The 25401-nt window shown below is 58.2% G+C and overlaps 1 protein-coding gene across 1 annotated transcript in view; it reads right to left on the bottom strand.

Annotated features, from left to right (window-relative positions):
* Col4a1 (collagen type IV alpha 1 chain) overlaps positions 1-25401 on the bottom strand; it is a 61736-nt gene that overhangs the window by 7158 nt on the left and 29177 nt on the right. The window contains exons 22-49 of the mRNA XM_033760972.1: positions 23807-23902; positions 22198-22281; positions 21739-21809; positions 19087-19278; positions 18387-18555; positions 16213-16305; positions 16027-16131; positions 14609-14706; positions 13349-13499; positions 13072-13185; positions 12400-12567; positions 12187-12276; positions 11414-11566; positions 11215-11313; positions 11022-11111; positions 10213-10352; positions 9710-9836; positions 9546-9626; positions 9345-9443; positions 8611-8661; positions 7604-7789; positions 7020-7153; positions 5286-5358; positions 4520-4591; positions 3394-3522; positions 2507-2605; positions 1450-1662; positions 462-639 (exon numbers count right to left, since the gene is read on the bottom strand). Of these exons, the coding sequence (XP_033616863.1) occupies positions 462-639; positions 1450-1662; positions 2507-2605; positions 3394-3522; positions 4520-4591; positions 5286-5358; positions 7020-7153; positions 7604-7789; positions 8611-8661; positions 9345-9443; positions 9546-9626; positions 9710-9836; positions 10213-10352; positions 11022-11111; positions 11215-11313; positions 11414-11566; positions 12187-12276; positions 12400-12567; positions 13072-13185; positions 13349-13499; positions 14609-14706; positions 16027-16131; positions 16213-16305; positions 18387-18555; positions 19087-19278; positions 21739-21809; positions 22198-22281; positions 23807-23902 (3355 nt within the window). The remainder of the gene's footprint in view (positions 1-461; positions 640-1449; positions 1663-2506; positions 2606-3393; positions 3523-4519; positions 4592-5285; positions 5359-7019; positions 7154-7603; positions 7790-8610; positions 8662-9344; positions 9444-9545; positions 9627-9709; positions 9837-10212; positions 10353-11021; positions 11112-11214; positions 11314-11413; positions 11567-12186; positions 12277-12399; positions 12568-13071; positions 13186-13348; positions 13500-14608; positions 14707-16026; positions 16132-16212; positions 16306-18386; positions 18556-19086; positions 19279-21738; positions 21810-22197; positions 22282-23806; positions 23903-25401) is intronic.

Genomic DNA, 25401 nt, shown 5'->3' on the forward strand with positions numbered 1-25401 from the left:
TTAGGTACCAGGGATCGAACTCATGTCCTTGTGCTTGCAAGGCAGGTGGGGGAACCACTGAACTAAATCCCCGGCCCTGCACTATAGTATTTTAGAGTGAGGTCACAGAAATCACAGGGTGCTTCCCGTTGTAGAACTCCGGAGTCACAGCTCATCAACTCTGGGCAGAGGACTGGTTACGGCAGTGTCTGAAGAGGGAGAGGTGTACCAGGGATCGAACTCATGTCCTTGTGCTTGCAAGGCAGGTGGGGGAACCACTGAACTAAATCCCCGGCCCTGCACTATAGTATTTTAGAGTGAGGTCACAGAAATCACAGGGTGCTTCCCGTTGTAGAACTCCGGAGTCACAGCTCATCAACTCTGGGCAGAGGACTGGTTACGGCAGTGTCTGAAGAGGGAGAGGTCTGCGCTCCTTGGCTGCGTGCCGGCTGGAGGCTCCATCTCACCCCGTGCGCACTCACCTGCTGATGAAGGGCCGGATGTTCTCCCCGGCAAGTGGCGCCATGCTCATGGGCATGGGCTCAGGCGTGGACAGCCAGTAGGAGTAGTCATTGCGGGAGGCGAAGTTGCAGACGTTGTTGATGTTGCAGAACAGGAAGGGCATGGTGCTGAACTTGCGCAGGCAGCTGCCCGCCGTGCCTGGGGACAGGGACCAGCTCAGGACCCGCCAGGCACTGTCACCGGCAGGGAAGCAAGGCACCCATGGCCGCACTCCATCGCGGGTCAGAATGTGGCTCCAGAGATGGGGCCAGGGCCATGCCAGAGAGAACCATGGGCCGTCCAGTCTACAACCCGCTTTTCTTTTCTTTTATTTTTGCCCAAACTTTTTTCACTAAACTTTTGCTTTTTTTTTTGGTACCAGGGATCAAACTCAGGACACTGCACTTGAGAGGCAGGCAGCGGAACCACTGAGCCACAACCCTGGCCCTACTTTTGTTGAGTGAAGAAAAATTATATTGGGTTACATGTAAAAGATGTAACAGTCAATGTGGTGAGTATCAAAACTTTCTTTCAAAATATATTTTTGTTGTAGTTTTTTTAAATAAAAGAAGGCTAAAAAAGAGTAGGATACCAGGTGGACCCACAGCTATGACACCGATCACAGGGGACCTGCTGGGTGTCTGGGGCAGACCAGCACAGGTGTGCGGCTGCCCGCTGACCTCAGCCAGCCCGGGGTGGGGAGGAAACATGCAAACGCGCCCCCTGCTCAGCAGAAGCAGCACAAGCTGTCACGTGCGCTGGGAACTCGGTCCCACCGGGCGGCCAGCGGGCAGGAGCCAAGTCTCTTGCCACAAACACGGCCACAGCACAGCCCTCACTGTCCCCAGCTTCACCGGGACAGGAGGATGATGCCGTTCATCAGGGTGGAGGAGGAAACAGGCTGAGCTCTCCGGGGCCACTGCCCCTGTCATAGCAGGAGGCCTGAGAGAGGCCCGAGGCAACACTCACCCAGGTCCTGGCCGTGGGCCCGCTCGTTACCCTGCACATAGAGCAGAGAGTAGCCGTGGTAAAGGACCTTGGTCCCGGGTGGACACAGCGGGTCCTCGGTCGTCTGGCTGTGCCTGGTCACCAGGAAGCCGTGGTCAACGGACGGGGTGCCTGGGGGCCCCATGGATCCTGGCAGCCCATCGGGCCCTGGGGGGCCTGGGAACCCTCTGGGCCCTGCAGGAGAGAAGGCAAATCGGTTTCCCTTCTACCAGTTTCTGGGGAAGCCTCAAAGCCACTATCGCAAAGGAACTTGGACTACTTTCATTTCTGCAAAATGTCTCCTTTTCACACCACAGAAAAGGCGCTCAAGAACGCAGACGGGAAATGCCGCCCTGTGACACACACCACCGGGGGCTGGCTCTGTGACCACAGCGATCCCACTGCATAAATTTAGGAAGTCTGAGAAAGCGTACTCCTGAATAAAGGAGAACAGACTATCCACACTCCCTGCTACTCCCAGAGAATCACCAACAACCTAATCGCAGTCACACACGCTGGCTGGCCAGGGTGAGAGCGCCCCCTTCCAGTCCCCACAGAGCTGTGCCACCAGGCTGGGCTCTGCTCCCTGCAAGCTCCTGTAGCTCGGGAAGCTACACAGGGCCGCATCACAGCCACCTTCCAACACCACCATCGGCAGCATCTGTCTACGCAGAAAACGACAATCCCTGGGCTCTTTGGGAGCCTGTTTCTCCTTTTTCACACCACAGGGACTAAACCTGGGGCCTTTCCAGTAAGTGGCATCCTGAGCCCCTTTCTTATTTTTCATTTTGAAACAGGGTCTCATTGAGTCATTTAGTTGCCCCGGCTGGGCTCGAACTTGCCACCCTCCTGCCTCAGACTCCCAGGGTTGTGGGAGGACAGGCCTGTACCACCTGGGTCTGTTTCTTCTAAGACACAGACTTCCCTGGAAACCTTGCAAGGACTGTTTTTACTGTCGTGAGTTCTCTATGCCTGGGTCTACCACTTCCCACCCTCAGGCACAGGTAGAAGGCACAGAGGGGAGGCCCCAGCAACCTACCAGGCGGTCCGAAGGGACCCGTCTCTCCTTTCTGGCCAGGGGCACCGTCATAGCCGGGGTTTCCTGGAGGTCCCGGGACGCCCGCAGAGCCAGTCACACCTGTGGCACGGGAGAAAGTGCTCATGGCGAGGCCTGGGAGGTGGGCGCTGCCCTCTCTTATGCCTTTGCTGTCTCTTCCGTCTTGGGGCAGGGACATGCACAAGGCTTGGAGCACCCACGGCTGCTTCCTTTGGAGACTGGGGCCCAGATTCAGCAGCCACTGTCACACCAATAGCATGTGCTTCCATGTGTACGCATGCGTGAGCTTGTTTGCACGCCACTGTTGTCTGGCAGAGAGACACAGAAAGGCTGTGCAGGGCCACGTCCGTGTCCCTGGTTTTGGACAGGGACATGTGACACGGGGTGTTGGGTTCTGGTCTCCGAGCGTGCGGTTCACACGCACATAGCTGCAAGGCAGCTTTCACACAGGTACCTCCCAGCCCCTTGCCAGCCACCCAGAAATGGGAGAGGCTCAGCTCAGTGACAGAAAGACCTTCGGCAGGGTCTCCGGGGATCTGGGGACTTCGGGGGTGTCCCAGCCTATGCCTGCCCCCCAGCTGTCCAACACCGGACCTGTCCCCCACCCGCCCCTGGACAGGACACTGAGGTGTGCGTGGCCCGCGTTCTCTAACTAGGGATAGAGTGTTGCAGCCTGTGTGCCTCTAGCTGGTCTGCACTCTCTTGTGGCCTTTTTAGGTCCCTTTACAGTGCCAGCAGGTTCTGAGGCACATGAAGAAGTCACATTCCACGTATGCATCTGATGGCGACCAGGGGCTCTGACTGCAGGCCCTGGGGAGGCAATGCTGCCCCTCCTGCCCCACGGCCCCCACACAGCCCCAGAGCCTCACCTTGCTGCCCTTTGGGTCCTGGGGGTCCCTGGAGCCCCTTCAGACCTTGGGGACCCTCAGGACCGGGAACCCCTGGATCGCCTTTGATGACATCGTAAGGACCAGGAGGGCCGGGAGGACCTTGGAGACCTGCAAGGAAGAGAGTGCTTGGTCGGTGCCACTGTCCACAGCGGGGCGGTGAGGGCACTGCGTGTCTCCGTGGAAAACCACTGCCAACAGAGGCCTCTGAGCAACACAGCAGTGTCTCGGGTGGCCCCACGTCCTGGACTGGCCAGGCTGGAAATCACACCAGGGCTGCCAGTGTAACCTGTCCCCTCCCTTCTCTGCATCCGCTCCTCCTTCTCTTCCCTGAACGTGCTTCTGAGAGGCAGCGGGCCCCAGAGTGGTGACGAACCCAAGGCACACGCTGCCACAGGACACAGAGTCCTCTGCTGCTGGCCCAGCCGAGGTTTGACAAATTCTTGGCGTACGCAAAACAGCAAAGATCACACTGACTAAGCAGAGGCACACCAAATGCAAACTTTTACCTTCCAATGAGAAGTTGTTTGCATCATTGAAAGCTCTGTTACTGTGTTTTTATGGTAATGCATGAGTTGTTTTCTTCTAAATTAAAACCTCAGTGTTGGCACTTGGCGATAAATAAGTGGGTTTGGGGCCCTCGTCTCTGAAAGGTTCGCCATCCCAGAGCCGAGTGGTCTTTCCAGCGGAAGGTGAAAAGGATGAAGGCTCTGCTCAAGCTGTTTCTTTCCAGGCAGCACTTAGAGACGCCTCCCTCTGCCTCCCCGCCGAAGGGGCAGCACCATCCGCTCCTGAGAAGAGTGCAGTCTGCGTGTCCCGGCAGACATGGCCTGTGGCAGCGTGACTCACCGGCTGCGTGTGACGCGACAGCCTGGCAGTGCCCGGGTCTGCCGCCCGTTGGGTCATTGGCCTCTCCCTGGACTGACAGCCCCAGAGTTAACCAGTCTGCCTTTCGGAAGAGCAGCGATTCCAGCCTACTACACAGCGTTTCTAATCGACACTGTGGAACTGTCCTCCGGTCACTCCACACATGCAAGACCACCCTCACTCTGCGCATCCCAGGTCCCCAAACCAACAGGGAGGTCCCACAAGGTAGCGGATCTCCTACCTTTAGGCCCGGGGAGCCCTTGATCACCCTGATCGCCTTTCAATCCCTGGATACCAGGAAGACCTTTCTGACCTGGACAGGGGAAAACGTTGTGTTTGCACAGCTTCCCATGCTCTGTGAACATGCATGCATTCAGATGCACACACACGTACACACAGGCTGTACATGCATGCACAGGTGTACATATACATGTGAGCACACCCCTAGTACACGCAGACACATGCATGTGGGTGCTACATACACACAGTGAACATGTTTCTAATCCAGGGAGAAGAGAGCACACAAACACCCGATGAAACTGTCCTTTCTGGGGCCCAGATAGCACACTTTCCAAGCAGGTAACAAGCCACCTGCTCAGTGCTTGGTCACACTGAGCAGAGGATATGTGACACTATTTGTGGCCATTTGATTGACATCTGTCCCCAGACAGATCACAAGAATCTGCGGGCCAAGCGTTTGCTTTATTCGCCTTTCTACATCTAATTCAGAAGTGAAAATCATCCCCAGACGTTGGCAGGCCCCTGATAAACATTTGTTTAATGCATTAATAAATTAACGGCCCAGTTCATGAGTTACTGGAACGTGAATGAGGAGACGTGCGCAGTAAAATCAGAATGTCAGGGACATTCTCCAGCAGTACAGCTGGACGGCCACAAAGAGGGCCCAGTCCCCAGGTGCCGTGAGGACTGGACATGGGGTGCAGTGGTCAGGGGGCCTCCAACTGCACACCCACAGCAGGACCACACAGCTCATCGGCTCCTCTCACCATGGAAGCCGGGAACTCCTGGCGGACCCATGTCGCCCTTAGAGCCTGCGATTCCTGGAGAGCCGCCGATACCCTAGATGGGGAGAGGGGAGAAGGACCAATCAGAGACCCACAGTAGGGTCCCAAGTGGCCTGTGGTGAGGCAGCTGAGAAACCCCCACCACCCTGCACAGTACATTCAGGAAAGGATGGTGCTTCTGGTTCCTTGGATGTGTGACAGAAATGATTAAACTCTGTGTGTGCCTAAACTAAGAAACTGGAAATCCCAACCATCTATTTTATCCTTGGCTTCCCCTTTGCTTGTCCAGCCACATGGGAAGGGAGCAAGTGAAAATCGTGCTCCTGCTACCCCCACCCCACAGCATGATGCAACGTACACAGCCAAAACTCCACAGACCCAGGTACCCATCAGCACCGAACCACCCCGAGGAAAACGTTCCCCTAAACACTCAAGCACAGTGACTGCTCTGTGGAATTAGCCAAATGTCTTCTCTGAAATCTGATTTTAGTTATGGAAAAAAGATGTTAAAAAGCAAACACTTCCGAATTATTTTACTTCAGAATGTACCAATACTCATGGACTTAAGAATATCAGTTCATCTTCTACTATTTCAGTAGGGTTGCTCCTTTCTGAAGGCATAGGCAGTGATGTAAAATGTTGTATTATCTCTTAAACAGATTTGTTTCAGTCAATCCACAGCAACACCAAAAGAAGAGATTGGTTTCTTTGACTTACCTTATCTTAAAAAGTAGCATAACCAAGATAACAATCCTGAGTGCATATTTGTAAACACACACACATTTGCATGTGCACAGGCACACACAGAAGGAGACACTGGCTCTAGGAAAGGGGTCGGCATTTCTGCACAACTGAGGGAGAAAGGCCAGGATGTGGGAATAACTGAGACATAGTCACATCGTGGGAATGGTACCACAGCAAGAAAGAGCCTGAAACCCACTCCCGCACCATCTTCTGTGGCCTGAGCTGTGCACACAGCCTGCACGGGAAGCAGGGAAAGGTGACTACTGTTGCTCCACGCCGCCTGCCCTGCACAGTTCCTCGAGTTTTGGAGCCGGCTGGTGCGAAGTCGCAAAGCCCCACCGGCTCTTCAGAGCATGGCCTGGTCAGCAGACAGAGCTCACCTGCTCCTTGCGCATCACCAACCTCAGAGAGCCTCAGGCCTCAGGCGCAGAGAACCGAAACTGTGGCCTCCACTTTAGCTAGGGTCACTGCGCGGGCCACAGCTAAATAACAGCACAGACACACAAACCCGCTCCGGCACCTCGCAGGGCCCTGAGCTTGTCCTGAGCCTGACCAGTCACCAGGAGACGTCGCTGTCCCGAGGTCTCCAGGATGGCAGCTGTCAGTTACGGAACATAACGGGCTAACTGCAGCTTTCGGAAACCAGTGCAGCTTGGCTTTTCCCACCAGGTTTGGAAATGGCTTGGGAACCTAGCATCAGCTGGACTGGACAGCAGTGCAGCACTTCCTCTCCCGTGAGTCTTGAAAAAATCATTATTTATTGTCATAAAGTCCCCTGCCCTGCTGTCACTGGCATGAGAAGAAGCTGGCTTGGGGCTGGAGAGGGTCCCACACGTGCATATACCCCTATATACACAAGCAAGCGCACGTGTTCGCGCGCGTGCACACACACACACACACACACACATCCAGAGCTGACATCTGTGAGTGGAAGAGGCTCCTTTCCAAGAAAAGCCCGGACTCATAACTCACCGGCAGGCCCTGGAACCCCAGGTCTCCCTTGGGCCCTGGGACACCAGGCGCTCCCGGCCAGCCTGGGTTCCCCTTTTCTCCTTTCAGTCCATCCAGCCCAGGGAGCCCTGGAGGCCCCATGGGTCCCGGAAGCCCTAATGGGAGAGAGGAAAATCCCAGGCGTAAGGCAGGCAGTGCTGTTCTGTACACCACACCTGGGCTACAACTCTGCCTGCCGCTCCCGGGGCCCAACCGTCCCCAACCCCACACTGTGTGTGGCTGTCACTGTGCAGCATGGCCCTTGGGAAGGCAGGGAAGGTCCTAGAACCAGAGGACACAGACACAGACTCCTGTCTGCCCGGGGTCACCGTGCTGGGTCAAGCAGCCGCACTTGAGGAGGAATCGCCCAGTATCATGCAGGGAACAAACACCCAGGGCACCCACACTGTCTTTTTCAGCAGTGGCCTCTCATTGCTCCCTCACCACAGAGCTTGAGCGAGGAGACCCGAGAACCTGACCCAAGACCAGAGCCCTCTGAGCCCCAACTCTGCATCTCCATTGAGGGGGCCACAGCCCCAGCACTGACACCTAGGCAACGCCCTCACCTGGCAGGCCAGGTTGTCCCTGCGGTCCCCGGTCTCCTTTGGGACCCTCCACGGCGTGGCCGGGTGCACCAGGTATGCCAGGCTGTCCCTGGGGCCCCGGAGGACCCATCAATCCTTGCTCGCCTTTGGATCCGGGAATTCCGGGACTCCCAGCCAGTCCAGGGAAGCCCACTTCGCCCTTTGAACCTAGAAAATGGGGACAGCTTGAGGTCATGGTGAGACCAGCACAGCAGAGACCATAGCACATTCCTATCCTCCCTGACCTCTCCGCGAGGTCTCCCCAGGAACAAAACTAACACAGAGGCTCCATCATGGCCCAATTGCAAGCAGGACCTGGCTCTTTCTGTGCACCTCAAAAGAAAGCAGTGCGCCCCGGCTAAGGTTCTGAGGAAGTGTCTGGGAGCCTTGGGCCACAGCCTGCTGAGATGTAGGTGCAGATGGCTCCCCTGCAGGTGAAGGCTCAGGGCTACACGTGAGGGGGCCCCACTCAGCCAGCGGAGGAGCAGCCTACTGAAACTGACAGCAGGATGAGCCTCCCAGGTGACGCTGCTAGAAAGAGCCCAGACTGAGCACAAAGTGTCCGCCTATGTTTCCATGCACTGTGGGAAACGCAAGACATTCTGCACTGCTGAGTGGGTGGAAGGCTGCTTGGGGAGCGCAGGTACGAAGGAGCTGCGAGTAGCAGGGCTGCAGAGGTGACAGATGCCACACCAGCCCGGACACACACGATCACATTCACATGTGAGTCAAAATGCACCCAACGGCACACTTTAATCTGCGCAGCTGACTGTGTGCCAGTAAACAGTGACAGTTAAGACGTGAAAAAATGTTCAGTTTTAAACACATTACCTAAAACCTGACAATAAAGACGCCAGACCATGTCTGGCCCAGGCCGGCTCTACACACGGTACCCCTTCCAGCCCGTGAACCCCATGCCTCTGCAGGTCCACCTGTCCCCAGGTCCCCAGGCGCCTGGTTAGAGGAGGAGCTGGCTGGGAGGCCCTTACCTTTGTCTCCTTTGGCCCCTGGGTACCCTGGGAACCCTCGTCCGGGGAGGCCTGCAAGGGCGGAGAGCACCGGTTCTCATCAGCCCCAAGAGGCCTGCAGAGGCCCACAAAGCAGGGTCCACGCTGCTCCGAGAAGAAAGTCCTCCATGGGACCCACAGAAATGAGCTCCATGAGCCCGGGAGCAGGACCGAGTCCGAGACCCCAGCACTGCAACTGGGCGTCATCACTTAGGACTTGTCCCTAAGCACCTTGCGGGCAGAGCCACTAGGCAATCAGCAGAAAGGATCTGCGCATGAGTGTGCACTTCCTTTGCTGTCTGGAGACACACACACGCTGCCCGAAGGTGAGCCTCCAGCTCACACCCTTCCCAAAGGGGGTGGGAGAGCGGAGGGAGGGGGCCACAGACAAGGGGCCCCAACGTGGGCAGTGGGCTTGAGGGGACCGGAAGGCGGTGGGGTGCGCGGGCATCTCTGCAGGAGAAGGGACACACGGGAACCAGGACAGGGACGCGGGGTGGGCAACAGAGCATGGGAAGGGGCCACACTGGCCAAAGCCCTGCATGCCTCCCGACCCACAGCGCCTTGCGTGACATGAGCACCGCCTCCCTCACTGACAGGAGCAGACACCAAGTCCCCATGACGGGTCTCAAGTTGAGGGTAGGAGTTTCATGTTGCTTTACTACAGCAGGTACAAGGGGGTGGCAAGGGACAGCACAGGCTGGGGCTGGACATACCTGGCTCGCCCTTCTCCCCTGCTGACCCCGGGATGCCATCACTGCCGGGCTCGCCCTTCTGGCCAGCGGGGCCCAAGGGGCCAGGGGTCCCGGGTAGACCTGAGAGAAAGCCACAGTCACGCTCGGAAAGGCCGGCTTTCCGGGAGCACCTTCCCCTCCCCAGAAGCCCACGGTGCTCAGGGGCCAGGCAGCAGCTCTTACCTGCTTCTCCTTTGATTCCAGGGATGCCATCCAGTCCCGGGAGACCCTTGTCACCCTTCTCCCCCGGCAACCCTGGGCTTCCTAGAGAGGACACCATGCAGAGCGTGGTCAGGCTTGGTACTTGTCTTTCTCGACTACAGAGCAGGAGGGGCCTGTGCACCTACCTGGGTATCCGACGCTGCCCGGAGACCCCTTGGGGCCCGGAGACCCCGGCACGCCCGGCATCCCAGCGCTACCCTTCTCTCCCTTCTCTCCGGGGGTGCCAGGGAAGCCCTCCAGCCCTTGGTCGCCCTGTGGGGAGAGCCGGGCATGTTAGCTTCATGCCTGTCCCTGGATGTGTGCATGCAGGTGCCTGCTGGGCACTCAGATGCATTCTGAGGCTCTGAACCCTGCACCACAGAACCCTAAGACCGGATCACTCACCGGGGACTCAGTCCATGTCCGACTGCCTGGGGGCCAGAGAGCCAAGTGGCTCCTTCCTACTAGCCAAGTCCCTCTGTGCCCCTCTTTCCTCTGGATGGCTCTCGAGGGGCTTCCAAACGCCCCCTCAGGGAGACAGGGTGAGCAGCAGGGCGGCGCAGGTGAGCGGGAATTGGGGCATGCATGGGGACCCCGCCTGCACCTGGCAGCTACAGGGAACTTTTGAGAAGGGGCAGAGGCTGCTCACCTTGTCACCGGGCCGCCCAGGAATCCCAATGCCAGGCAGACCTGCCTGTCCCTTCTCTCCCTTTGCCCCTTTCAGTCCGGGCGAGCCGGGGAGGCCCTGCTGGCCAGGGATGCCGGGTGCACCCTTTTCTCCAGGTGTTCCTAAAGCAGAATGAGGGGAAGGCACATGAGACCAGCTAGTGCCACAGGCAGCCAGGAAGAAGAACCCAGATCCTTCAACATCAATCTGCAAAGCATGCTGCTGGGTGGGCATCACCATGGCAGCCACGTCACGGCCACGGTGCCACATGATTTAAATACCGTCACTTGTAAACAGAAGGATGCACCAACTACTTGAAATGCCTACTTTACGAAGAGTAAAAAAATGGGTTTTATTATGTGATCAACTCCGATGAACCACAGCATCCTCGGGGTCCAGGACCCTGCAAGGGGTGCCTCCCTGCGTGGGTTTGTGATGCGTGTGGGTTCCACACTGTGCAGGTGCAGCCAGCAGCAGAACACCTGGCCACGGCTAGAGGAGACCAAAGCCAGGCTCACGGCAAGGCTCCTCTCCAACAACCCTGCTGGCAACCCAGGGTCCAGTGCAGGCTTCCTGGGGTCTGGGAGATGCCAGCCCAGTGGTCAGGTCACATGGGCTCACCAGTGTCACAGCCAATGTCACAGCCGTGCCCTACATTGCTCCGTGGAGAGGGACTCAGCCACGGCCACGAGCCAGCCGAATGCCACCCAGGATGGGCCCTCTGCAGACATGCCCTCCCTGCCCACGTGCACACGCGTGTGCCAGGCTGACACCCGCCAAGACTGGCTCACCTGGCAGGCCCATTCCACCGACCGATCCTTTTGGCCCAGGCAGCCCCGGGGTGCCCGGTGTGCCGCTTAAACCTGGGTCTCCCTTGGGTCCTGGAACACAAAAGGGGCAGTGCAGAAGGTCAGCACCACTGCACAGGGCAGGGCTGCGCATCCCTCCAAGGGCGCCAGCCACAGGGGCCCCAGGGCCACCTACCTGGCTGTCCCGGGTACCCTGCCTGCCCGTCCTTGCCAGGCACTCCTGGGGTCCCAGGGTCACCTCGGGATCCCTTGTCACCAGTGGGTCCAATTTGTCCTACACAACACAGGCACACGTCATGAAGCCAGGAACTCGGCAGACGAAGAGGGTGCCGTGTGGGGAAGCAGGTGTGTCCTCCCAGCCACCTGCCACACACCTTTCTCTCCTTGGTCTCCCTTCTCTCCCTTCACGCTGCCCATGTCCAGTTTATCCATGGTCCCCGGCTTGCCAGGGAGCCCGGCATCCCCTTTTTCACCTTTCAAGCCAGGGTCTCCCCTGGGTCCGGAGGAGCCTGGGAAGCCGTGGTCCCCTGTGGAGGGAAGAGAAGGAGCCGGGAGACCCGGGCCACCTCATTCCTGCGGCTCCTGGAGCAGGTGATGAAGGGAGCGTACCCGCAACGGGTCCCAAAAGTGACCTCAGGCGGCGAGGGTCTGGCCGCAATCTGATCCCAGAGAAGTGGACAGGACTCATAAACATGTTTTCTAAACCATACCGTGCCCTGGTAACCCTGACCCACGTCATGTGCCTGCGGGTCTAGACCATTTGGCGTTTCCCTCCACCCGCTCTGTCCACGGTGCCCTCCTTTCTAGATGAAAGTCGTGGAGTAGGAAATGTTCCTGTTCTACTCAACAGATTCTTTTCTATGTCTCGAACTTACTCAATTTCCTTTAACAATAATTATTTGGGGCCAATTTCAAATAACAAGACAAAAAATCAGGACTTGAAAAGAGGACTGGTTTGCGATGACTGGGTTCCAAGGACTTCGGTCCTGGGCCCCCACGTGACTGAAGGCCCCACAGAGAGGGTGCCACCCGTGCCCAGGAGGCCCGGTTCTGACTGCACCACCCCCCGTGGAGCACGAAGGGGGACCTGGGCAGCGCGCACAGCTCCCACGACACATGAGGGGCCCAGGGACTGTCAGCTTCCTACCTTTCTCCCCAGGCAATCCTGGGGTGCCCAGTGGTCCTGGCAAGCCCGGCTGCCCTGGGGCGCCCATGATGCCCATTTCTCCCTTGAGACCTGTGGCCAGAAGAAAGGACTGTGACCATCTCGCCACTGGTCCCGGAATGGAAGTCTGGGGCTCATGAAGGAACAAGGCCTGTTCCTGTCACCAAGCCAGGAGGATTCCTGGAGGTCACCCACCTGGGGACCCTGGAATTCCTGGCGTGCCCTGCTGTCCGGGAAGGCCAGGCAGCCCCGACTGTCCTGTTAGGCCGGGAAGTCCTTGGGCCCCTTTGTCTCCTTTCGGGCCGGGCATGTCCAGTCCTGGGAAGCCGGGGAACCCCTTCTCTCCCTTCAGTCCAGGAGGACCTGCGAGTGCAAGGCCGGTTAGAGGAACCTGTGGGACGCTCTGCAGCGCACAAGCCTCCCCTGCTGGGGACAGCCACCCTGCACTGTCCTGCAGTGGGGCCAGCAAGACAGTCGCCGGTAACACTGCCACGAGCCCCTTCCTGCCATCCGCGTCACAGCCACCCTCTCCAGCCCGCAGCTGCTCTGCCCTCTGCCGCACCTCCGTGCCTCCAAGTTGTTACTATAAAGGGGAAGGCAGCGAGAGCACCTGGCGAGTCTGAATCGCCGGCGGCTCACTCGGCCTCCTGTGAGGATGACACGCAGACATTGTATCCAGGAAAACCTGCAGCCACTGAATGTGGGCCACTCCGTAGGAAGAAAGAACAGAAACCCAGGACTGTTTCAGCACTGACCCAGCTATCCACAAACTAGACTCTGCTCTCTCCCCTAGGTTGGAACCCTGCTCCTCTCCCACCCACCCCCTGCACCCTGGGGAAGGGCTGGGTCTCCGGAGCCTGGCGTCACCTGATGAGCCTGGCAGGCCCTGTCCTCCGGGGGGACCCATGGCTCCAGGGGGACCGAGTCCTGGAGCCCCTGGTGGGCCTGCGGGGCCCTGTGCTCCAGGAGGTCCAGGGTCACCTGGAAGGGAAGGATAGGGAGTCCGTGGGGACTGTCGCACGCTCCACACCGTGCTCACCCACACCACGGTCCCCCAGTTCTCACCGCCCACCCAGTGAACCCCCGGCAGGGCCCCGGGCCTGAAGCACAGCCAGCCCAGCCCGCCCAGCCCCGATGCAGTCACCTCTGATGCCCTGAAGCCCAGGGGGGCCAAGCGCTCCGTGCTCCCCAGGGATGCCTGGTCCCCCGATGCTGCCCTTCTCTCCAGGGGTGCCAGGGATACCAGGAAGGCCAGGCAGTCCTTTGAGCCCAGGGAGACCCACTCCAGGCTCTCCCTGAAAACCCCAAAGAGAAGACAGTTAATCGGCCACTCCAGGGCTGTCACCGCACCGGCAACATCTGCGGAGCGGTCACTGAGGCCGCTGGTGTGTTCGGTAAGAACAGCGTCCGTTCAAGCCTCAGGCATTTGCAAAGCTTTAAGTCGGGCTGGTGCACAGCCGAAATCCCAGCCCTGTGGGAGCTGAGTGAGACCCTGCCTCAAACCAAAGAATAAAAAACTGAGCAGGGCCAGGGATGTGGCTCAGCATGAGGCCCAGAACTAGAAAATAAAAGCCTGCAACGCCTCCTCACTACTACCTTCCTGTCACTCTCCCCACAGGGCCCAGATGTAGGGAACTTTTACTGTTCTCATTTTGCCAGGAAGGAAAATCAAGACCCAGCTTGGCCTTCGCCTCTACAGCTGTGTGCCGATGATGAAAAGCCAGCCCTGTGTCTGACGGGACCCACCTGGGCCGCAGGAGCAGGCAGGACAGCACTCATTCAGTTTCCTTTGTAAGCGAGAGGCTCTCATAGCAAACTCAACACGCAGAAACCCCGCCTGAAGCAGGAGGCTTTGCCCGATGTGACAGTGTGAGTAAAGGAAGCAAAGGCTATACTTTCAGGGATCACTTCTATAGTTGGAGTAAAGGAAGCCTTCTGAAGGGCCACAGGGCATTGGTACGGCCTCAGTGACAGCTGGTTGAAGGGAGCAGGAGTGTAGAACAGGCAGCACTGCCTGGTATCACCGCATGTAACAGCAGACAGGCAGAGCACCTGGCCCGCCAGCGGCTGTTTCCACATACCCTGGCGGGAACCCGGAACGCGTAAGGAGCTCCACCCAAGGGCTTCTTGGAAGCTCCAACGGGCCCTGCCGCTCTCACTGTGGACGCTCCCACCCCGGGCAGTGCGGCTCCTCCCTCCCCGTGTTGTCGGTGGTCTGCAAGAACCCACTCATCTCTGGCTGGGACGGACACATGCCGCTTCTGATCCGTTCACTTTTCCCTCCCCATCTCCTTCCCAGCTCGGCACAGTTCCCTGCCTCCTATCCCTGAGATAAAATCCCACACTTGGGGGTCCTGTGGATCCCGGGATGGAGCAGAGGCAGCCCAGGGTGCTCAGAACCCACCTTCTGGCCAGGCACCCCTGGGCTGCCAGGCAAACCGTTAAATCCCGGGCGGCCTGGGATTCCAGGAGGTCCCGTGTCTCCGGGCAAGCCGTCCACACCTGCCCGGAAGATCCAAGCAAACATCATGGTTACACAATGCCCACCCTCTTCATGTGTCCACACCCGGGCCCAGAGCCACAGGGCCTTGGACAGTGCAGCCACGCGGTCTCCACGCCACTCTTCCTCCCTTCTCAGGCCCACCCACCTCCCTCCACCTCTCTACTGCCCTCCAGAGCTAAGCAAACCACCCCGATCCTGCAGCCTGGGGCCCAGATGCTGTGACCCTCGGGGTAGCTGCACAGGACCCCCCAGGCGCAGCCAGCTCTCTGCACCCCTAACGGAGCCGTGGTGCACAAACCCGGAGCAGCTCTGCAGCCGCCTGGCTCTGCAGCAGGGCGTGGGCCACACCAGTGCTGCTGCCCCACCACCATGCACCCAGTGCCACGGGCAGCCGGACTGAGAGCCGCTGGGGCACTCTCGGCAGCGACACTGGGGGCTGTGACACTGGGCCCTAGTCACACGCCGGGGGCCGGGGGCAGACAGAGCCCCTGGTGAGACCTGCCAGCCGCTGCTTCCCAAGCCCCTGCTATTACAGGGACCAGGGCCTCCCCACGATGACAGCCACAACGTGGAGGGAACTCAGGGCTCCCAGGAGTGGCCAGCCTTCACACTGGCCTCCTGGATGCCCGGTCACTGAAGGGAAGGAGCCCCCTGCATGGTGGGTACATGTGGCCCCACAGGACAAGAGCCCATCCTGCTCTCCAGGCTGAGCGGTCCACACCCATGAGAGAGCAGGCGCTCTAGGCAGGACCCTGAGGAGACAGGCAGATGAACCTCTCCCCCAGCTCTGCCCTAGGGATCAGAGCTCTGCTCTCTGTCCAGCCCAGGGCCCCCGTGGCCCATCTGGACAGCTGTCTGCCTGAAGGCTGGATGCACCCCCAAAACCAGGACGGCAGAGGTGCAATTCCCTCCTGTCCTTTCGGTTGCAGAAAGAGGTAAAGGTCCCAGATGTTGAATCCCCGTGGGGTTCCCTCCCCTAGTGCAGAGCCCTCCAGATTCCGTGGACGCCCCCCCAGCTCCATGCCCATCCTGCAGGGCAAGCTCTGAACTGAACAGGGGAGGCCACGCCCAGCCAGCCAAATGTCCTCATCTGCAGGCTTCTACCCTAATAGCACCTCCACCACAACAGGAAGGCAGGTCACCACCTCAGGGACCTGCAGCCTCACAGAAGCACCCAGGGCCTCACGGGCACTGGTGTCCCAGCTCTGCTGTCTCCGCTCCTCAGAGTCACACCAGGATGAGGTTAAGAAGCCTGGCCAGATGTTCCCTCCCCAGGCCTCTGACCGCAACAGTCTCCTATGCAGGGCTCATGACTTTACCTTTGGGACCCGGAGGCCCAGGAAATCCAATCCCCGGCTGGCCCACAGCACCCTTCTCCCCAGGGAGGCCTGGTCGGCCCGGGGTCCCAGGGAATCCTCGGTCACCTGCGGTGAGAGAGACCAAGGGTTGGTGCAGGAAGAGCGTGAGAGAGAGTGGTTACTGGTGAACTGAAATTCAAGGAGTACCTTGGGGTCCTGGGAATCCAGGGGACCCTGGGAGCCCATCTGCTCCAGGGGGTCCAGGTAAGGGAACAGCCCTTCCTGCTTCGCCTTTTGGACCTGAGAAAACACAGCAAAAACATATAGTTGTCCTCCACCTCCCCACGACCCCTCAGGGCTCAGGGAGCTACAGGTTCCTCCTCAGCACACACCCAGTAAGCGAGCACTCTCCCCCTCCATGCCTCCCCTCTGCCCTTCTAGAATCTTCCACAGAGAGCCGCCCTTCTCCCAAAAATGGACATCAAAATGACCAAGCTGTTTGCTGTTTGCTTTCAAAGACTTCTTTGAAAGTTGTCAATGAGGCTTTGGGGAGTTGAAAACTCCACAGTACCACAGGGCAAGGACGTGGGTCATGTCCTCACTCGCCTGCCCCAACTGCTCAAGCACCCTTCCCAGCCTCTCAGCTCGCCACCTGCTAAGTGCCTGTGACACGGGCCTCACTCTGCCCACCTGGTGACCAACTGCACCACAGGATGAGGGGTGGTCACACGTCACCCCGCACCCCCAACATGGCCATGCACCCTGGGGCCCCCATGCAGTTGGCAGGGAGAACGCAGGGACCCCTCCAGGGAGGGAAGGGATGCACCAGACCCTCCAGGAGCCACAGGCAAGAAAATCGGCCCCGGAACATCCCGCCTGTGTCCTGTCAGACTGTGGGAAATCACTGACTTCAGCTCCCAGCCGCTAGCAGCGACAGCCCAGGAACAAAGCTTTCACGGTCACCAAATAAACAGCGCTGGGGATCAAAGGCCCGCCCTCTAATGCAGAAGCTGACTGGGTCTGCACACAAGGGACTTTCCAGAATGTGGACAGTCAGTCGGCAACAATGCAATGTCCTCCTCCCGTGCCAAATCTTCCCTGCCGTGCCAAATCTCCTTGTAAGTGCCTACTTTGATCTACCCTAACATGGTCCTTTCTGGTCTAAAAGCCTAGTTTCTCTTCACAGCACCAAGCCTGGCAGATTCCAGAGACAAAGAACACTGATTTGCTGACTTGGGAAGCGGGAAACATGGGGAAGTGGTCAGAGCTCTTTTCCAGCCTCCCTGGGGCCTTTCTCAGTCATCCCGGAGTCCCCAGCTTCCAAATCAGACACGAGTCATTTCTGGGGTTCTTCAATGAGGAACAGTTAACCTCGGTGTCCCATGGTGGTGCTGGGTTTCCTGACTCCACAGATCCGAACCTGACACCCACAGAGCCCTTAGCTCCCGCCCCGGGCCCCCATCAGAGACCGCTGATGGCACCTGTGACGCACTCCTGACTCCTGTTTACACTGCAGTGAGGGCATCATGCTCCTGAGGGGGCAGAATTGATAAACCTGGCTCGACCCAAGGACAGAGCAGCAGCTACACAAGGAAGAAGAACCCCAGTGGCTGTTCCTGGAGACCTTGATTATCTCGCCGCCCACTTCCACCTTCTTCAACCTTCTTTCAAGGGTTACTGGTCACACTTTCAATCACCGAAGCCCCTCAGTAACCTTTCCAACATTTAGAGCTCTCCTGGTTACACACACTTCTTCCCTCCTCACAGCACAAGTCATCCCAGCCGCCACCATCTCATCCCAAGACCTTGCAGGGACCGACAGGAGGGTCCCTGTCCGCTCGTGTGAGAGAAGCCACCATTGTGAGCCCACCTAGCCCGGCCGAGGGCTGCAGCTGCTCCTTCAGCCCCGAGAGAAGTGGGTCCCCCGGGAGCCGGGGCCACGTCCGTCTGTCCCACCATCCCGTCACACCGGGCCTACTGCCAGGCACAGGAGCCTCTGAATGAGCCCCAAGCGCTGAAGCCAGCGTGTGAGCCAGTGGCACTCGGCACCAGAACCACTGCAGAACCAGCCAGGTTGGCCGCGGGAGGAGGTCCTGAGACTCGGCAGATACAGCAGCAAAAATGAACAAAATTAGAGGGGAGGAACGGCCTCTTGTTTTCACTGCACACCGGAGGCTGGAATGCACTGTCAGCTAGTTTACAAGGAAAATCACCAATGCTGCAGGATCCTAAGACCCTACATGCGACCTGATTCATCACAGATATGAAGAAGAGGTTAAAAAACAGCTGGAACAGGACCCGCCGGGGCCCACCTCTGCTGGACACCCCAGCCCCGTGCCTCTGGGACCCTGAAGCAGCATCTAGATGCCCCCCAGTCTCACCTGGCAGGCCAGGGGCCCCAGGGCTCCCGGGAAAGCCTGCTTGTCCTTTGTCACCAATGGGCCCACTGGGACCAAATCCTGGAGGCCCAGGTGGGCCGATGTCACCACGATTGCCAGGGAAGCCAACTCCTCCAGGGGGACCACGTTCTCCCTTGAATCCTACTGAGCCCTGCAGTGACACGAGGAAAAAGGAGAGCTTGTCACCAGGAGACAGGAGGACGTGACCGTCCACCCACACTCTTCTCCGGGCTGCAGGAATAAGAGCAGAGTTCAGGCAGCTTGTGGGATTTACTCCACGAAGCCCCACGAGTTCACCTGTAGTTCATAAGCGAAACCAGCCCTCTGCTCCCTGGGCCTGAGCAGCGGCCCCCACCCTGCAGGACAGGCTTTGGGGAGCAAACGCTGCTCCCAGTCTTCCTTCAGTCACGGTTCAAACTCTACTGGCTCTAGAATCAGCCTCCCACCGACCACACAAACCTCTCCTAGGCCCCTGAGCTGTCAGGAGAACTCACCACTGCTTAGCCCTTCGAGTCCACCCTGCCAGCCCCTGGTTTAGGACCATGATGCCCAGCCATGTGTGTCAGTCGCCACACAAATCAAGGTCAGTGGGCTTCAGTGGGCTTCATTCACATGACCCCTTCTTCCACACTCTATAGATGTGTGTGGGGAATGCATGCTCCAAGTCGGGGGACAAACGTACCGGGGAGCCTTTGGGGCCGGGCAGTCCTGGGTGGCCGTCTCTCCCAGGGGTCCCTACTCTGCCAGGCATGCCGGGCTGTCCTGGAAAGCCGGGGTCTCCTTTGTCACCTTTCAGCCGTGCGTCGAAGATGATCTCGCCAGGCTCCCCCTTGGCTCCCGGATGGCCAATCAGCCCCGGGGCACCTTTGGGTCCCTGCGGAACAAAGCCTGTTGACGCCTCTGGAGGAGACACAGCAGAGGACACGCCAGAGTGGCCACTGCGGGAATCAGAGGGATCAGAGCCCACTGCTCATCGCTAGAAGGAGGCCCCGGCTGCCCACTGCGTGTGGCTCCTCACCAGCCCCGACTTCACAGTTTAGTCCAAACAGGGTCAGACGGGCCAATGCCATTGGCACCCTGCTTGCGGAACATCCTGAGGGTCACTCTTTCTCCTCACTGGGACATTTTAGCTACCGCTGGGGGTGCTGCGTGGGCGTATCTCAAGCCCAGGGACTATAGACCTCGCTTCTAAGGCCAGGAGCTGGCTGGTGAGTCACCAGGGCTGGGAACAGCCATTGTTCTCACTGCAGGGCATTTCTGAAATTTCATGGGTTTCCTTTTGCATTCAGGCCCCAAACTCCGGAAGAGATAAGGGTTCCAGGGCACCAGAGGGGGATTCTAGGAAGTAGCCAGGGGCCAGCTCTAAAATTAGCTGGTCTTGACAAGCTGCGTGGACTTTCCCAAGCTCTCCCAGGAGACGCTGTCCAGAACAGCTTCAGTTCCTGGAAAGTCGGATCTGCAACAACACCCACACCAGCAAGGTTTCTGCTGCAGCCACCCTGGACCAGGTGCTTGGGGAAATGGCAGCAGTCATGTGGCTTCGGAGGCTGGGGAAAGCCACTTCCAGCTGACTTGCAGAATGAAAGCCCTCACACAGTCCTCCCATCCCTTTCCATAAACACACGAGGTTCTCAGAGTGACGTGACTTGCAGGCGCACGGGCACACGCAGCTCCACACACCTACCACAACTGTCCCTGGAAGGCGTGAAGACCAGCATGGGCCAGAACCTACGCCATCTCTGGACTGCGGAAACAGCTGCCACTGTCACCCACCCGCTACGTGTGGGACCCTCGTGGGCCAGCCCTGGCTCCACTCACGGGGGAGGCCTAGCACCCATACCTCTGCCTCTGCGAGGGGTGGCCCTGGGACCCGAGGACACAGCCCACTTCACCGGGCACCCCAGCCCCCCTCAGCCTGTTCCGGTCACACAAGCTTCCAAGTCTCTTAGAGCCTCTGTTCCCTCCCAAGCCCAGCCACTTGGCTTAAAACCCAAGAAATGCGACCAGAACCCAGAGTATTCCCCACTGCTTCACCCCGTCCACCCTCTGGGGGTCTCTTCCAGCCTCCAACCAGACTGGAAAGACACAGACTATATTTCTGGGCTCGCTGAACCTTGGAGCTGCGATATAGCTTCAAACTGAAGGGAAAGGACTCTTTGCAATTAAATTATTCACCCATTAAACTATTTTTAGAGGTTTTTCCAATCTAGGGAAAGAAGGGGCCCTGACAGAGGCAAGTGGGTGAGCGTTTCCACTGCAGGTCTCCTTCACTTTCGTCTCCACTGTGATTTCCCCTCCAGTGCCCTCTCCTCTTTGCCCTTCTCCAGCTTCATCAGATTTGGGCTGGACTCCAGCCCAAGCTCAGGCAGGAAGCCTGCAAGGAAAGCCAAGCAGATACAGGCAGATGGACAGAGGTTAAGAGACCCTTTCCTGCATCCTTCAAAGTTCCTCTGACTCTAATCAGCTGTTTGAACATCTCCTTTATTCTGAGATATTTTAAACAACTCCAACTTCTAACTCAGCTCCCAGGCACCAAAGAGATTCTGGAAAGCAGGAGACTGGAATCCAACTTCAAAAGGACAGAGCCCTGCAGAATCCCAGCTATGTCCTGCTGCTCTGGTCCCCTTGTGCCCTGGTCCTCCCTGAGATCTGCTCCCAGCAGTACCTTTAAAAAGCTGAAGATTTTAAAGAGCTACATTGGAACAAGAAAAGCTAAAGACCTGGCTTTTGATTTCTACAAGGGAGAAGGGGAGGGAGAAGGGAATGAAAAGAGGTGAGCGAAGCTGGCTCACGAACCTTTGCAGAGCCCAGGGAAGGGGGAAGAGCACACCCTAGGTCTCAGGCCTTGGGGATGGGGATGTAAATCTGCAATCACACATCATCCTTGGGTTTTTAGGCTGATCAGCCCTCACCTATGCAATGATTTCTTTTTAACAAAGTAGGAGCGGTAAGGAGCTGGTGCTTTGTTTAACTAGAAGATCTCATGTGGACACACTTGCGAAATCAGCTGGGTGACAGGAATTCCCAGCACACACGGCCAGAAGAATGGAGAATATTTCAGCTGCAGAGGCAAAGGTTGGCTCTGCTCTGTCTCTCCATGGACACTCGCTGGGAAGTCCCTGTGCTGGGATCCGAGGAGCAGGGGCTGTGCAGACTGAGAGCCGCTCAGCTCAGAGCCTGTGGCCACACTTGGGGCAGGGACCGAGGCACACGCCGTGGCCTCTCTCAGGCCAGGAGGCCACACAGGCCATTCCAGAGGTGCCCACAGGCACCGGTGATAGCTCCCAAGGACCCAGGCCAGCAAGTGTCTGAAGCCATAGACAGCTGTACTTACAGGCACCCCTTCGAGGCCGTCCCTGCCTGGCAGGCCCCTGTCACCTTTGGCCCCTGGCTGTCCCGGGAAACCTGGAGAGAGACAGAAGCACAGTGTCGGGAGATGACCCCCCAAGCTCCCCTGCTGTGCAGATGCAGCTGTGCATCCCCCAAGCAGATGAAGGTGGACACCCAGGATGCGTTCAGAAAGGTCACGGTGAGCCCAGGTGTACCAGGTAACAGGGACCAAGAGGAGACGCTTCCCCCAGAGCCCAGAGAACCAGCAGGTGGCCCTGCCTCCCGGGACTGCGGCAGGCCGGAGGACAGGCTGCCCGACTTGATGTGCCGGGGCAAACCTCCAGGCAGGCGGAGGCTCTCACTGCCCGGGATCAGCTTCAGAGGCAGAAAAGAGTCCTGGGAGGCGCCTGCGTTCCAAGCCCACTGTCACTTGCTGTGTCCTATGGCAGGTTTTGGGGCTTACCAATCTCCCCTGGGGGCCCCTGTGGCCCGGGGGGCCCTCGGAGTCCTTCCATGTCGCAGACGAGGCAGCTGTCACCTTTCTGGCCTGGAGGGGAAGCACAGGGCGCTCATGAGTAACGTGCACAAGTCCTGCTGTGACTGGGAGGACCAGAGGTGGGCACGCCTGTCACTAAGTTGCCACAGTCGAACGTGACTCTGTCACCACGGCCACTGCCTGCTGTCCCTGCTGGAGGCTAACACCCTGCCTGGGTCCCTCTCACGGGCCCTGGATGCTCCTGCTGACCTCCCCACACCACGCACAGCCTCCTCCTCCTCCCAGACAAGAAGAGGGGCTGCTGGGCCCTGTGCAACCCAGGGGCGCTGGAAGAGGCTGTAACTCCATCCCCTCCCCAGGGGGAGCACGAGAGAGAGGTAGCATGGAAAAACCTGGAGTCGCACCTCCCCAGAGAGGAGGCACGCAGAGTCTCACTGTGCGGACTAAGGGGCAGGCCTTGGTGCCCCAGCTACGCCTGTGTGCGATCCTGACTGCCTGTGATTGGCTGTGCTGGGGAGAAGCCCACACACAGACCCATTCGGGAGGCTGAGGCAGGAGGGTCATAAGCTGGAGCCCATTAGTGACTTAGCAAGACCCTGTCTCAAAATAAGAAAGGGCTGGGGATGTAACTCAGTGCAAACACCTGGAGTTCAGTCCCCAGTCCTGGAAAAGGGTAGGGGAGCAGCTCATCTTGGAACGTCGTCAGCTTCAGTGACTATAAGGACCCAATAAAAACCAATTTGGGGCAGATTTAACTGGGCGACCCCACAGTGACCCCAAGATAGCTCCCATCCTGTTCCACGAGTTACGTGACTGCGCCAGTTCAGAGATGCCAGGGAAGCTATCTTCCAGGAAGCGTTTGTGTTTGGGTCTTTTGAAGACTCGAGATTCTTTACAACCCATGGATGGGAAAGGCACACAATGGGGCCGATTCTGTGGGGGCTCCAGTTTGTTTCCTCTTGCAGTAACGGACCCATAAATGTCAAAGCCCACTGTTCACTCCACTCCGAGACAGGGCGGAGGGCGTGGGACAGCTGTGGAGGGCAGCATGCGTCCCGTGCAGACCTCACCACCAGCTCTTAAAAGGCCCCAGATAAAATCAGGAGCAGGGACAGCTGGCTGATCCTTCACAGCTGTGTAAAACCGGCTCACAGGCGCTGTAGTACGTGGGACCTGGCCTACAGGAAGGATGTGCGCTCTCGGAGTAAAACCCTGACTTTGAACGCACAAAACACATGGGGGGGAACCCTGGCACCGGCGGAGACCGTACAATGATCTGGTGTTCAGGGCTGAGCTACCCAGCCCAGGTCAGCTCTCCCGCCAAAGCTCAGCACTCGACAACCTGGCAGAGTCCAGGGACGCTTACTCTGGGGAAGGATTTTGAGGACAGTCTTCCAAAACAGAACTAAAGACCCAAAGCCCCTGCGAGTCTGGGAAGGAAAATCCATATGCATGAACATGATTTTTTTTGTACCGGGGAGAACTCAGAACCTTGCACTTGCAAAGCAGGTGGCAGAACCACTGAGCTAAATCCCCGCCCCTGAACATGATATTTCTAAAAATTAAAATCTCTTACCTTTCTCTCCAGCTTCGCCCGACAGTCCGGGCTGCCCTGGGGTCCCGGGAGGACCCTGGTCGCCTGGCGGTCCTGGCTGACACTCCACGATGCCATCTGGAATTGAGTTTCAGAGTGAGAGGGTCACCACCGGGCACAGTTACTCTCTCTTCATTCAGCCTTTATTATAAAACCAGGGTAATTTGGGCTGACTGGTAGGTTTTAGAAACCCAGCTTTCCTTTGCTTCCCTGGCACTAGGTACAGTGGAGGCCTCGCTTTGGTTGCTATGAGCCTGAAACAGGGACTGGCGCATGCGGCCCTGCCCGCCCATGCCCAGAAGCACAACAGCCCTTGCATGTCACCGTCCGGTGCAGGGTGCAGCCTGCGCTCTAGGCTCTGCTGCACTCCCTCTTCCGTTGCCAAAGCCCATGCTGCCGCCTGGCTCTGCACACTAAGAGAACGAGGTGCAAGCAGTTGGGGGGCTCGTCAGGGCCAACAACTTTGTTCTTTCTTCCTGGGCAAACCTGCAGCGCAGGATCATTTCAGCGATGCAGACTGCCCTTGAGAAATGCCTGATTCTTCGCTTTACTCAATCCTAAGCATCATTTATGTAAAGAAGCGGCATGGACATAACTGACAGCCCTGCAAACACCACCAGTGAGGGAGCCACTGTTTTCTGGTTCAGATGCACACTGTGGCTGAGTTTGCGTTTCCTGCTCGTCTTTCTGAAGGAAATGACAGAGCGGAGCGTTTAAGAGCCAGCACCTTTCGCAAGCACCCCTGGGCCAGAGCAACCTCCTGCTCCTCCCCTGAGCTTCTCGCCAGTGGAGACGTCAGCAACAGGGGCTTTGGCACCTGGGTGCCCCAAATCCCCAGCAGCAGCTGCATGAACCATGCCTGCCTGTCAGGTCCCTGCCACCAGCGGTACTCGCGCACCAAACACCATGCCCTGCTGCTCCAAGACTCGGTTTACGGCTCCACTCAAGAGTTGCAGGAGCTGAATCCGGGAGAAAGCCTGCTGGGCTCCCGCCACCCTCTGACCTCTGCACCACGGAGACCCATTAGGCAACGGGCCTCTGTGTCTAGGCTTGTGAGAGCAACCCCTAAACCCCGAGTGCCTGAACCTCGACTCAGAACCGTAGAGAAGCACAGAGCAAGCCCCTCTGACTGCCACGGGCAGGCTCACGAACACAGGCATGACTCGAATCTGCGCCTTTCCCCCAGATGCCTCCTGTCCTCCCAGTGTCAACCAGAACCCTGCCCGTTCCTGGTGAACCGGCAGGGATACGGCCTCACCAGAGCACATCTAAAACAACTCTGGTCTACAGCAAGAAGGCAGTGATTGTTTCCAGGGAGCTCCAGAACTCAGCCCAGTGCCGGCCCGTGGAGGTGTCTATGGTCCCAGGTGGCCTCGAGAGGCTGCTGGTCCCTGGGACAACAGCCGGCAGCAGAGACCTCTCCGGTGTGTAGCCAATGAGCTACTGATGGGCCCCAAGCCGCAGTGGTTTTCAGACACAGCCTCTTTAGCATATGATTTAAATCTGAACAAAAACCTCACATGTAAATTATACTTACTGCTCCACGATTGGGAATTACTTAATTAACGTAGGCTACA

The sequence above is a fragment of the Fukomys damarensis genome, unplaced genomic scaffold, assembly GCF_012274545.1.
Source record: "Fukomys damarensis isolate Sample0158 unplaced genomic scaffold, DMR_v1.0_HiC HiC_scaffold_6, whole genome shotgun sequence".
In the NCBI taxonomy this organism is placed as follows: Eukaryota; Metazoa; Chordata; class Mammalia; order Rodentia; family Bathyergidae; genus Fukomys; species Fukomys damarensis.